General features: G+C 40.7%; 1 protein-coding gene across 1 annotated transcript; it reads right to left on the reverse strand.

Annotated features, from left to right (window-relative positions):
* Window positions 1-1,093: 1,093 nt before the first annotated feature.
* LTO1 (LTO1 maturation factor of ABCE1) lies at window positions 1,094-11,296 on the reverse strand. The gene is made up of 5 exons (XM_042446405.1): window positions 11,133-11,296; window positions 8,268-8,373; window positions 7,881-7,951; window positions 3,203-3,320; window positions 1,094-2,707 (listed from the first exon to the last, which is right to left on the reverse strand). The coding sequence occupies exons 1-5, from the start codon at window positions 11,285-11,287 to the stop codon at window positions 2,639-2,641; spliced, it is 519 nt and encodes a 172-aa protein (XP_042302339.1). The 5' UTR covers window positions 11,288-11,296; the 3' UTR covers window positions 1,094-2,638.
* Window positions 11,297-12,668: the final 1,372 nt, after the last annotated feature.

A 12,668-nucleotide genomic window follows, 5' to 3' on the forward strand; every position in this document is an offset into this window, starting at 1 on the left:
GTTGCATACTTAAGTTTCCTAACATCATAACCAGACATTACACACAGGAACAGTTGTGTACCAAGGTTTAATGTTATTTACCACTGAACAACAGACAAGGGAATTTAGGAAGCAAGAAAGAGGACTATTCAACACCAAAACAAATGTATGGGACAAGAGTACATTGTTACAGGTACAATAAATCCAAAATACTTACGAAAATTAAAGAAAAATCTGGAAGTTACTGCACTGCACTAAATTTTGTAATATAATCAAAGTATGAGCACAAATGAAGTTACAAACTTAACACTATAAGGAAACTTGATTCCAGACTTTTTATGTTGCACAAGCTGTTTCAGCAACTAATGCCTCATTCATTTCAAGAGAGAATGGTTTCAGTCTTGTATGTTTTAACTGCAATGTCTTGTTTTAATTTGTAATCTGCCTTGAGGCCCAGTTTTGGGGAAAAGGCTTGGTATAAATAAAGCTAATTACAGTATATTATTATTATCTGAAAAATGAATAAATAAAAACTCCTTTGTGACTGCTGTAGAAAAACAAAAGCAGAATTTTCTGGCTGATATAAATATTTTCCCCACTAGGTGGCCTAAACATGTTTTCTTGTGTTCAACAGTTAAGGATAAAACATAAACCTCCTTTGTGGGCAATATCTATGCAGTGAGGGACCAACAGGGCACAAGTGAGGAATAAGTGGCTCTCCAGATACTAGACTGCAATTCCCATAAGGTATGAGTCTCCAGATGAAGCTGGACTGCAACTCTCATCATCCCTGTCCTTCCAACCCAAAGGTGAAGAGTGATGGGAACTGCAGCCCAACAATACCTGGCTGACAATTCATTCTCCATTCCCACATGAGGGTTTATCACTCTTGTTTTCGCTCCTTCTCCTTCCTTTGTCTGGCACACAGGCAAACAGCAGAGAAATGTAGTCTGGAGAATGAGAGGTCTCAGCTGCTCTTCCACGCTGATTCAGCCATTCTACTCTGGCTGAGCAAGCTGCATAAACTCTAGAGCATGGTGCAGGAGCATGTTCAAGCTGATATGAACTAGTTATTACAAATGCTATTCATGCACTAGAAACAAGAAAAGTAAACAAGGATTTAAAATGTTTTATTCCTTTTGTTATAGAAGCCAGTAAGGAGTGTCCTGATGTACCTGAAATAAGAAAAGAGTTAAGGGAAAGGAATGGACTCTACAATCACTACAACTTCTCCAAGATATTCAGGAAGAACTCCGAGTATCAAAAACAACGCTTCAAGACCTCTCCTTGCACTCATGTGTATGGCCTATGTGTCACCTCATCATGGTGATAGGAAAGAGTAACAGGAAGGTATAGACCTCACTCGTCCAAGCAGAGAGTTATACTTGCTATGACTGGTGCCAAAGGTCAGGGGAAGAGAGAAGCTCACCATGAAGAATTTGCAAGTCAGTGCTTCCCAAGACAAAGCAATTTTTTCCCCTATCATGCCTGGGACTGGTACCATATTTGTGCTCATTGGCTACAATAATTTGTTTCTTGTCTGGAAACTCACCAGGTACTGGCAGTCAAAGGCTTGTAGATTAGCAACAGTCTATGTGTCACCACTCTTGAGTAGCACTGGTGCAAGTATTCCACCAAGCCCAATTCAATTTCCTTCCAAGAGATACTTTAAGCAAATTATCCCTGGCACCTGTGGAAATTTCTGTAGATATTACCACTTGTTTCATTTAAAGTCATTTTATTTTCAGAAATTTATTTCAGCTGAATTAAGTCACTTCCCTACCTTACTGAGCACATATAGATGGTGATGGGTGTTACAAGAAAAATGGCTGGCCCAGATTTAAGCACGTTTTGAGTGCCTACAGGTCAGATAATTGTATTTCAAAAAATTCATTAAGCATATGTCAAAGTGGTGTTGCATCATTCCACATTTGTGGAAATGCAAATACATAACACCTGTTACACAGATCAGTTTACTATTTCTTGCACTAATATAGTGAAATATATCTTTATAGACATATTTATAGCAGAATGTCAATTTTATGAATGAAATCTTACAAGAGTTTTTAGAAAACATGTCTGAAAGCTTCTTAAATCATTTTTACGTTATTTAAGTTATGTAAGTAATTCTGGTAAATTAGCATTGTTTTTTAACAATATGTTCTAGGACAATGTCCAACATTACTTTCAAATAAATATTTCAAAAGATGAGAGCCCACATGGGCTGGACTTTGAGTGCTGGACTACGACTCTGGAGACCAGGGTTTGATTACCTGCTCGGGCATGAAACCCACTGGGTGACTTTGGGCAAGTCACATGCTCTCAGTCCCAACAGAAAGCAATGGCAAACATCCTCTGAACAAACCTTGCCAAGAAAACCCCATTACGGGTCATCATAAATCTGAAATGACTTGAAGGCATACAACAACTTTAATAGACAAGTTCACCATAGAATCACTGCTTTCTGAAGAAACTGAAGCTTTCAAACTGAACTAAGTCTGCAATTCAGAAATATAATACATATATAGGCTTTATTCCTGTAGGAATGTTAGCTTTCTTCTCTATAGATGGAAAAGGTCTCTCTTCTACTTAATTTGTCTGCCCAAGATTTCACTGTCAGTTTATACAAACAAAGTCTTCTCCTGTGCTCATGTGGCTTTCAAAATGTAAGAGCAGATCCTCCAGAACCAAGTCGAGCATCAGTTGGAATATGAAGCAATGAACAAGCCTATAAAGAAAAAGAGAAACCTCTAGTGTATATATATATATTTTAATTACGTTCCTATAATACAATGCGCCCACGTCATACGCGGGCACGCTATACGCAGCTTTCAGCATATGCTGAAAGCCACTCGCCATAAAAGGCAATGGTGCATGTGTGTTTTCAGTGGGGCTTGAGCTTGAACATTCACAAAATTTCCGTTATGCAAGGGCATCCGGAACGCCCTGTACATCATCTTTGTCTGTCCCTCAGCTATGATACATTATAATTATAACATTTTTTCACTTCAACGGTACACAAAGGGTGGCAAGCAATATTATCCAAGGGAAATTCTACCCATTCTACATTATTTCCCTTCCTTCTCTTTCCCCTTGTACCTTTCATCTACCAGTCTGCTCAAGAAGACCCTCAATCTTCTGGAGGTGACACTGGCAGACACGTACTCTTGAATACAACCCTATGGATACATCTTTGGTTCCAACATTAAAATTGGTTACCAACCTGTTTAAATCGTCCTCTAATTTTCTCTAGGTCTTCTTGAAGTCTCTCATAGACTGGATCCTCACAGGGAAATTTCTCAATCATCTCTATTAAGGACTCCAGGACTTTTGTCTTTTTACTGAGAAACATAAACACATCATATACAGTGAGTGAAATACATTATTTCATGCTAAAACCGAAGGGCCACTGAATATTTAGTATACACTGATGTTTTTATTTAATATGCATATTGATTTAGTATACATATTGATGTTTTGAAATACCAGCTTTAGCTAGGGTTGCCATCCAGGAGGACCTCAAAACCGGGGAAATGTAGGACAAGGCTTAAAAATGTAGGACTTTTTTTTAAAAAAAAAATTATTTCCTGGCCAGGAAATTAACAAAAAAAAAAAAGGTCCTACATTTTTAAACCTTCTCCAAGGCCTCGCTGGGCCTGGGAGACCCCAGCGAGGCCTTGGAGGACTCTAGGGCCCCGCTGGGGCCTGGGAGACTCTGTAGGCAAGAGGTGCACCATGTTAAGAACTGCATTAAGCACACTTAGGCTGCTGCCACACTGCTTTCACTCTCATCACTCCATCCTATGGAATCTTGGGATTTGTAGTTTGTTGTGGTGCCAAGGCTGGGCTTTGAAATCTCAGGCATAAGAGAGGCAAAAGGCTTGGGCTGCATCTACACTGGAGAAATAATCTGGTTTGAGACCACTTTAACTGCCTCGGCTGAATGCTATGGAATTCTGGGAATGGTGGTCCCTTTGCAAACTGACTCACACTCACACAGCTAGGACTTTGGATGATGATGATGATGATGATGATAATAATAATAATAATAAACGTGGAAGGTCCCTTTGCAAACTGACTCACACTCACACAGCTAGGACTTTGGATAATGATGATGATGATAAACGTGGAAGCCAAAAACACACACACCCCGGCCCAGAGAGGCCTACCTTTGGTCCTCTCCTTTCCCTTTTGCTGCTGCTGCTGCCGCTTTTGTTGCGGCTGGGGCTGCCCTCCGCTCCAGTCCTTTGCCGGCCCAGGAAGTAAACAGAGGAGAGCTCATCCTCTTTAACCTGGGTGGCCAATGGAGGCAGAGAGCTGGAACAGCCCCACCCCTGCCAGCAGTCATAGACTACTGAAGCAGGGGGCGGGCTGTTCCGCTATTGGCCAGCCAGGCCCAGCCTGCCAGCCAATAGTAGGTGGCCCTCCAGCGCGCCCGGGAAGATTAAATGTGAGTGTGGGTGCGCGGAGGCGCGGGGCTCAGCACAGGCAGCTGGCCCTGCTTGCGGAGGCGAACCGTGGCAGCGGCGGAGGGAGCAGCGGACAGAGGAGCAGTCACAGCAGGCCACACAGCGACAGCTGCAATGGTGGTGGCGGTGGTGGCGGCCACAAGAGCGGCCAAAGGCGCTGCCATAGCGGCGCAATAACAAAGCCGGAGGGCAAACAACAAAGCGTACCGTGACCGTGCAGACGGTCCAAAAGCGGGAAATACCCGCCCCCCCCGCCGGGTTATGGCAACCCTAGCTTTAGCCACATTTAGAAAGTTTTGCTTTTGTTCATCTTCATTTCATATTGATATGGTAGACAATTCATAAAACAAAAACTACACTGCACCTCACGTCAATTTCCCAACTTGTATGGGAATCCCTCACACATGATCCATTATCATTTGGAATCAATATCATCTGTGATGGAAAACCATGTGACTCAGGATAAGGATACCTAGACTCTAGCCAACCACTGCCCATCCCTGATGGATGGCAATTAATTAATGGTGACTCATGTGGCACTTCTGAGGTTATTAGCCTGCAATGCCCACCATTCTTCACCAAGAGCTGTGTTGGTTAGGGCTGCTGGGAACTGCAGTCCAACCACATCCATAGGACTACAGGATCCCCATCCTTGCAATTAAAGAATATGATCTGTCTAATCCATAGTTTTCTTTTTCACACCTATTGGAGCAGCATCAAATGCAGTCATGCCAATCAAGAACCATGTCATAATGATTCATCAGAAAACCTGCCCCTCTGAAATATCAATTTCTGTGTAATACACACATATACTAGTTCTCAGCAGTTTCTCTTCAACAGGTGAGCTACATGCTCACCAATACATCATCTTGATTAACCTATGAAAAATACTCAATTAAAATATTTAGGCCAATTAGTGAACTATTTTATAATGTCATTCTTCAGCCATCTCCCCCTCCTTTTTTTGTTTTATACAACATGCACCTGGAAATGGATCTGGCTAGACTACCTCAACATGTTTGGAATACTATGGAACCAACTACCAATAAATACCACATGGAGGGATTTCTTCTGCTAAAGTAACAGAGACATTGATAGAAAGGGAAAGATTATGCTACACCTTGCACAATTAGGATCATGCATCTGGACTCACATTTTCTTTCTTTTAGTTGCCCAAAGATCTTAGCTATGAGATAAAGCCTTCCTGGTTATGGAACAGACTGTCCATGTCACTTCCAGATCCAATCTAAGCAAATGTATGCATAGAATTTAATCAGCTGATTAGCTAACCCCCCCCCCCCCCACACACACACAATAGCAATCATCTAAAATTTCTTAAATCATGTTACATCCACAGAAATTCCCAGTTATCTAAAAGGGGACAAACAAAGACAAACTGTTTCTTAGGCTACTTTTGCATTGCAGAAATAATGCAATCTGACACTGCTTTAACTGCCATGGCTCAATGCTATGGAATCCTGGGATTTGGAGTTTATTGTAGCGCCAGAGCTCTCTGACAGTAAAGGCTAAATATCTCCCAAAACTACAAATCCCAGAATTCCATAGTGCTGAGCCAGTTAAAGCAGTGTCAAACTGCATTATTTTTGCAGTGAAGATACAATCCAAGAAAAACTAAGACTGCAGCCACACTGCAGAAATATTGCAGTTTGATACTGCTTTAACTGCCATGTTTCAGTGCTATGGAATTCTGGGAGTTCTGTGAGACATTATGTCTTCCGTTGTCAGAGAGCTCTGGGGCCACAACAAACATTTCTGCAGTGCAGATGAAACTTAAGATTTTTGAAAAACCCTAAGAACAAACATATTCTGAACAAAAATGCTGCAGATTTACATTCTCTACCTCAATTTGAAACTACACTAATCCTGAAAAAATAAAATAATAATAAAACTTTATTTTAACCCCACCTCGCCATCGGGATATAAAATAGTCTCATAAACAAATGGTTTTAGCATCAGATTCTCACTAAATGCTTGTTATTTAAAAATAGTTTTAAGATGTGGACAGTTCAGCATTAGGTTCAACACACACAACTTATTATATTAACACACAACTGTAGGTATAGCTGTTTATGTACAATAAAAGCAACTAAATTATTAAATGTATACCCTGTCTCTCTGCCACAAATATAGCACTGAAGGCAGACAATGGTCAGAGGCTATGGCCATATCTTATGTTCATGGATGTGCTCCCTTTGGCCCTCCAGATGTTTTAGATTACAACTTTCATAATTGCATACTTCAGGTCATGCTAAGTGGAGCTAATGGGACCTTTAGAGGACCAGAGGCTCTCCATCCCTCTCTTAGGTCATATGTTTTACATTTCTATTTCTATATCTGGTGCAAGAGGACTAAAATGTGATTTCATTGTGTTTTCAAAACACAGCTTGCTAAAAGAGGCTCTGCAGTTGCAATGTACAAGTAAATACCCCTATTTAGCAATCTGGCACCAGCTAGAACAGAGAGGTATCCATCTACCAGGCAGTGAGCCCAGAAATACTTGTCTATGAAAAGCACCAATATTCTTCCACACATGACCTCATCTCTCACTGTCTACCAATGGAATTCAGCCAATTAAGAATCACCTCTGTATCTGAAGGAGAAATGGAAACTGCACCCACGTGCTATTATTGGCAGTCATCTCCAAAGCACCCAAAGTATGCCCTAATAGTTTAAGCAGCCCCCCACCCCCATCTCAAGGTATATATTACAGGAAGAGGAGAGAAAACAAACTTAGATCCTCTTGATCAAGAAGCCAAAAACATCTACAGTGATAATGATACCAGTTCAAGGAAGCACAGCCTACAGTGGCCAATGAGGCTCAAATGAATAACACTGCTGGGTTTTTCTTAATAATCTAGGGAGTGAAGTTTTCTGTAACTTGGTTCCAAATGTTTTGCTGGAACCACCAACAAAGATTTATAATACTGTGCTGGCACAGCAGTCAGTGCTACCATCCTTAGAATATTGCCCATTTCCATTCATCTTTGCCACCATCTTTACTGTAGCTCTCAAGCTGTCATTGTCTTTACCCTTACTTTCTCTTACATTTTCTGCCTTCTGCTACAAGTAGATTTTTCCTCCCCTTAATCCAAAGGAAAATCATAAATCTGAGAAACAAACCCACAAAAAACTGGGATCTGAAACATAAGCAGAGGAAACAATTATTTGTCCACTTACCATTCTCATGCCCTCTGCAGTTTCTAGAGCTACCTTCCTTACAGAATGTCCCCCAACCCTCCAAAGCAAGCTTTCTGAAACTACAGGAGGCTACAAAGAAAGGCACGTAGAGAATGTACACAAATCACCTTCTCCACCACACCACAATAAGCATGTATCCTCTGGATCAGAAGCCTAAGCCATAGGTTAATATGCCTCTTTCTACCCATTATATAAGTGTGTGTATAAACCTACCTGTGTTTTTCATCTGAGTTTGTATGAAGCAATTTCTTCCATGTGACTGCAAAACCAAGATATGACCCAATCTATAAATTTGAAAGAGAGATACAGTTTCTTCTTATGTTAACAATAGTATTTCCTCTCAAATAACATCAGCTATGTATGTAAAATAATGTCTAAGGAAATAATTACACACAGCATAAAGTGTTTAACTCAATCTAAATGAACGTGTTTCAATACCGAGATTGTTACTGCCAGATACATTTTCCATGCAATCTCAACATAACCTACAGAAGTGAAGTTTAGTTCCCAACAATAGATTGTTAATATAATTTTAAGCCTCAGCAGAAATCATTACATAATTTCTCTTGATCAAAACATCACATACAGAGTAGCACATACTTCTAATCCAATTTTAGCACCTTGCTGCACTCCATACTGCCTTCCTTCAATGACACCAGCATGAATTCCTTCAGCATAGCCTTCCTGATAGCCTTCTCCATGAAATCTGTAAAAAGGCAGATTTAGAAAGAATTGTTAGATTATGTTTTAGACACTGTCTCCAAGCTTCTTGGAGGATTATAAGCCAATCTGATACATGTTAGTTTCAACCAGCTTCAGAGATAAGCAAATTGATTTTATTCTATTAAACTAGTTAATGTTCACATTGGTATGTGCAATATACATCAAATAGTTAAAATCAAAGAAACTGCTTAAGCATATACTTAAGCTATTATCCTTTTATTCTATACTGTACCTGGTTACCTGAAAGTACAATTGAACTCAGTGAAACATTTCTAAATAGATGTACACGGCATGGTGCTGTTAAAACTCCTGAGAGTTTTACTCAAAAAATACATAATCCATTATAGTCATAATGCCTTAAACTGGATGTATAACGTTAAGAATATCTAAATGAAAGTCACAGTTTTAGGGCTTTTTTGTGAATTTCATCTTTGAAGCAAATTACAATGGAATTGGAAAAACCTGCTTCACGGTAAGGGAATTATTTCACTTGCTTTCAAATCTATGATGAAGTGGGTGAGACTTCAGGAGGTTTTAACAATGACCAATGGTCAGTTTCCTTCTGGGACAAGACATACAAGCATGTGTCTGTTCTGTCCCTGTCAATCTGACATGGTTGAAACATTTGATCATGTTCTGCTATATTGACTTTATTGTAAGGATATTTGTTCTCAATGTAGAGATGTGATTTTGGAAAAGTTGTCAGACAGATCTGATGGGTTTTATACCTCCCTTGTTCTTTCAAATTCTTCTGAATAGCCTGTGTTGAAGGTTGCAAAGTTTTGTATGCTACCCTGTTCCACAAAGAATTCTTATCCCTGGGAGATATTTTTCACCTTGACTTTCTACTGTGTTCTGCTTTTAGCTTTTCTATGACTGATCTGTTATAGTAATAAAGTTGACTGATTGTGAGTGCACTTTCACCAACGAAAGTCCACTTTTGAAGATGTATTGAACAATATGTTTTGTTACAGATATAGTACATTCAAATGTGGTTGCTGGGGTGAGCAGGAATACTGCAAACCACAGTGACTCATTATTAGCAGTGGCCATTCACAAGACAGTTGTTCCTGACAAATGGAAATACAGGGGCATTATCTGCACCATTAAGACACATTTGTGTTAAGAAGAAACACCCCAAGTAACCTCAGTAATTAATTTCTCCCACTTCCCACAGCAGGAAACAAACAGGCAAGCATTTCTTAACTGATACACAGTGTGGCTCCCATACATTAAAGTCTGTTCCACCTTTACAAATCCCTGGAATGATGCTGTTATAAACTCTATCAATAAATGAAAATAAGTAAGTGGAGGGAATTTTTGATGAAGCAAGTTACATGACAGGAGATCTCATGTGTGTGCATGTGTATGCCTTCAGGTGGTCCATCAATCTGTGGCGATCCCATGAATTTCATAAGATTTTCTTAGGCAAGGAAACTCAGAGGTGTTTTGCCAGTTGCTTCTTCTGGAATACAGCTGTCAGCACCACCCAAGTACTAATCAAGGTTGATCCTGATTAGCTTCCAAAAATGATGGTCCCACCTCACTGTTTGAGAACCACTGTTTAGGGTATTTAAGCAACTAGGGGCTATTTGGTTTAGGTCTCTGTGATTTTGGTTTTCCTTTGTGTGTATGGGAGGCGTCTGACCTTTTTACAGCTGGAAAATCTGGTTTTAAAAATCTGTCATGGCTATTTCAGAGAGAAGCTAAGAAAAGGAGTCTGAGGCCCTCTTTTTTGTCCTCCTGTTCATCTACATGGCACATATGTTATAAGCATCCAGAGACTGCTTTATGCTCCCTCTGTCTGTGCCCAGTCCTGTGACTTCAAATCACTACATGATCACCTAAAGCACCAGCCATCCCTTGGAGGTTTCCCATCCAAGCACTAATCAGGGCAGACCCTGCTTTGCTTTCAAGATCAGTCAGGATCTGGTGCCCTTGGAGTATTTACTTTCAGGGGGAGGTCTGCCTCTCCTCCATGGATGTGTCTGTTGTTGTTGTTGTGGTTGTGCCTTCAAGTTATTCCCAATTTATGGCAATCCTAAGGCAAACCTATCATGGGATGTCTTGGCATGTTTCTTCAGAGGAGGTTTGCCATTGCCTTCCCTTGAGGCTGGGAGCATGTGACTTGCCCAAAGTCACCCAGTGAGTTTCATGGCTGAGCTGGATTCGAACCCTGATCCGAGTCATAGGTTCAAAGCACACTGCAGAAACAATCCAGTTTGAGACAGCTTTAATTGCTCTGGCTCAGTTCTAGAGAATCCTGGGAACTGTAGTCTGTTGTGGAACCAGAGCTCTCTGACAGAGAAAGCTAAAAGTCTCACAAAACTGCAGTTCCCAGAATTCCTTGGCACTGAACCAGGGCTGTTAAAGTGGTCTCAAACTGGACTGTTTCTGCAGTGTGTTTCGGATCATAATAATCCAAGCCACTAGACCACCCAGGCTCTTTATAGGTGCATCTACACGGGTTAAATTATTATGATGATCACTGTAGAAATGGTGATGACCTTATTATTTAACACCACTTTTTAACTGCCACGGCTCCATCCCACAGAACCCTGGGTTTTGTAGTTTCGGTGAGGCACCAGCCCTCTTTGGCAGGGAAGCCTGGAAAACTACAAATCCCAGCATCCCATCGGAGGGAGCTGCGGGCGGCATTAGTGCGTTAGCCGTACAGTGCGGATGCACACAACCTTCTCCTCGCGAAACCCAACCGCCCCAGAAGCGAAGGAGACGCATTACCTCGCCTCTGCCATGACGATGGCGTCAAAACCATCCGCCTCCTCGCTGCCGCCTTCCATGGCTGCTCCTCCGAACCTCTTTCTCCTCGGCCTTCTTCTCCTCACGCCGCCATTTTGATCGAGCGCGTGACGTCCAGCCCAGCCCTCTCTGCGCATGCTTCAGGGAGAGAGAGGAGCCGGCGTTCCCTCGTGACGTCAGAGGCGGATTCCCCTGCCGCGCTGCTGCTGAGTTCGTTCATTCATTCATTGATTCTCTCTGCTCCCTTCCGCTTTCCCTCTTTCGTTCCTCGGCTTGGCCACTAGGGGGAGCGCGTCTTCTGTGCAAAATGGGAATGCCGTGCCTATGGCTGCGTCCGTGCTGCAGAAATAACCCGGTTTGACACCGCTTTAACTGGCATCGCTCAATACTATGGTATTCTGGGAGCTGTAATTGGTTTGTGACCCCAGATAGCCTTGGGCAAGTGATATTCTCTCAGCCTCAGAAGACAGCAAAGAAAAAATTCAAGACTCTTAAGAAGGCTGGACAAGTGTTGTATTCTTTTAAATGTGAACAAATTTGTTTTCAGTTTAATTAAAAATTAATTAAATAATTGAACAGATTAATTAAAAAAGATTAAAATTAAAAAAGATTGTATGTACAGCACTGTGTAAATTTACAGCACTATATAAATGAAGCTTAATAATAATTAAAAAACACAACAAAGTTTATTATTTAAAATGTATTTTAAACACTTGTATCTTCTAAAATATGTGTTTATCCTTTGATATGCAGTCTGTTTAAATAGTGTGGTAATTTAATTCTGTAACACTTTTCTGTGGTTTTAATTGGACTGTTTTAATCTTGTCAGCCGCTCAGGAATAAATGAATGAATGAATGAATGAATATAATAATAAGCATCTCCCTCTGAACAAATCTTGCCAAGAGAACCCTGCCATAGGTTTGTCTTAGGGTCGCCATAGCTCAGAAATACAGCAGTAGATAGAAAAAATGTGTGTTTGGTTTTCCTCTTCCCAAGAAATTCATAAGGCTGCTTATGAAAGGTTAATATTTCAAAGGATTACATGAATGTTAAAGCTTGGCAGTTTGGCAAGATTAATATGATCAGCAAAACAGCATAAAAGTTTAGGTCGAGGGGTTTTTACAAATGGACAGCAGTGGAAAATAGCGTGATAAAGCTCACAAAATCCTAGGACGCAAAGTGATAAAAATAGATTGATTTAAAGAAATATTTGCTGCTTGTTTTACATAATGCTGAAAAGGGGGGAGAGGGACATTGCCAAGTGAGCCTTTTTGGGAAAGGAACTTCAAGAGTCCTAGAAGAATATTGGGCAAGTCAGATTCCCAAATGCAAACTCTTCTTTTGAGAAGCCATGTCCATAATGCATCTGTGTGCTTTAAAAAAAGAAACAGTTTACAGGACTCAGTAAAATGCCAGTTCACAATAATTCTGCTATAAACATAACAGTAATGCTGATGCAGAATTTAAGGGGAAATCTACTGGGGGAGAAATTAAAACATTTCAAGGCAAGTCAGATT

This window comes from Sceloporus undulatus, chromosome 1 (genome assembly GCF_019175285.1).
Source record: "Sceloporus undulatus isolate JIND9_A2432 ecotype Alabama chromosome 1, SceUnd_v1.1, whole genome shotgun sequence".
Taxonomy (NCBI): Eukaryota; Metazoa; Chordata; class Lepidosauria; order Squamata; family Phrynosomatidae; genus Sceloporus; species Sceloporus undulatus.

What these genes read in the sequence shown, in the direction of transcription:
- LTO1 (XM_042446405.1), bottom strand. Translation starts at nt 11,287, where the DNA reads ATGCGCAGAGAGGGCTGGGCTGGACGTCACGCGCTCGATCAAAATGGC. An exon ending in AACTCAGATGAAAAACACAG is followed by an intron (nt 3,321 to 7,880) that starts GTAGGTTTATAC and finishes TATGTTTCTCAG; the next exon opens with TAAAAAGACAAAAGTCCTGG. An exon ending in TTAGAGGACGATTTAAACAG is followed by an intron (nt 2,708 to 3,202) that starts GTTGGTAACCAA and finishes TTTTCTTTATAG; the next exon opens with GCTTGTTCATTGCTTCATAT.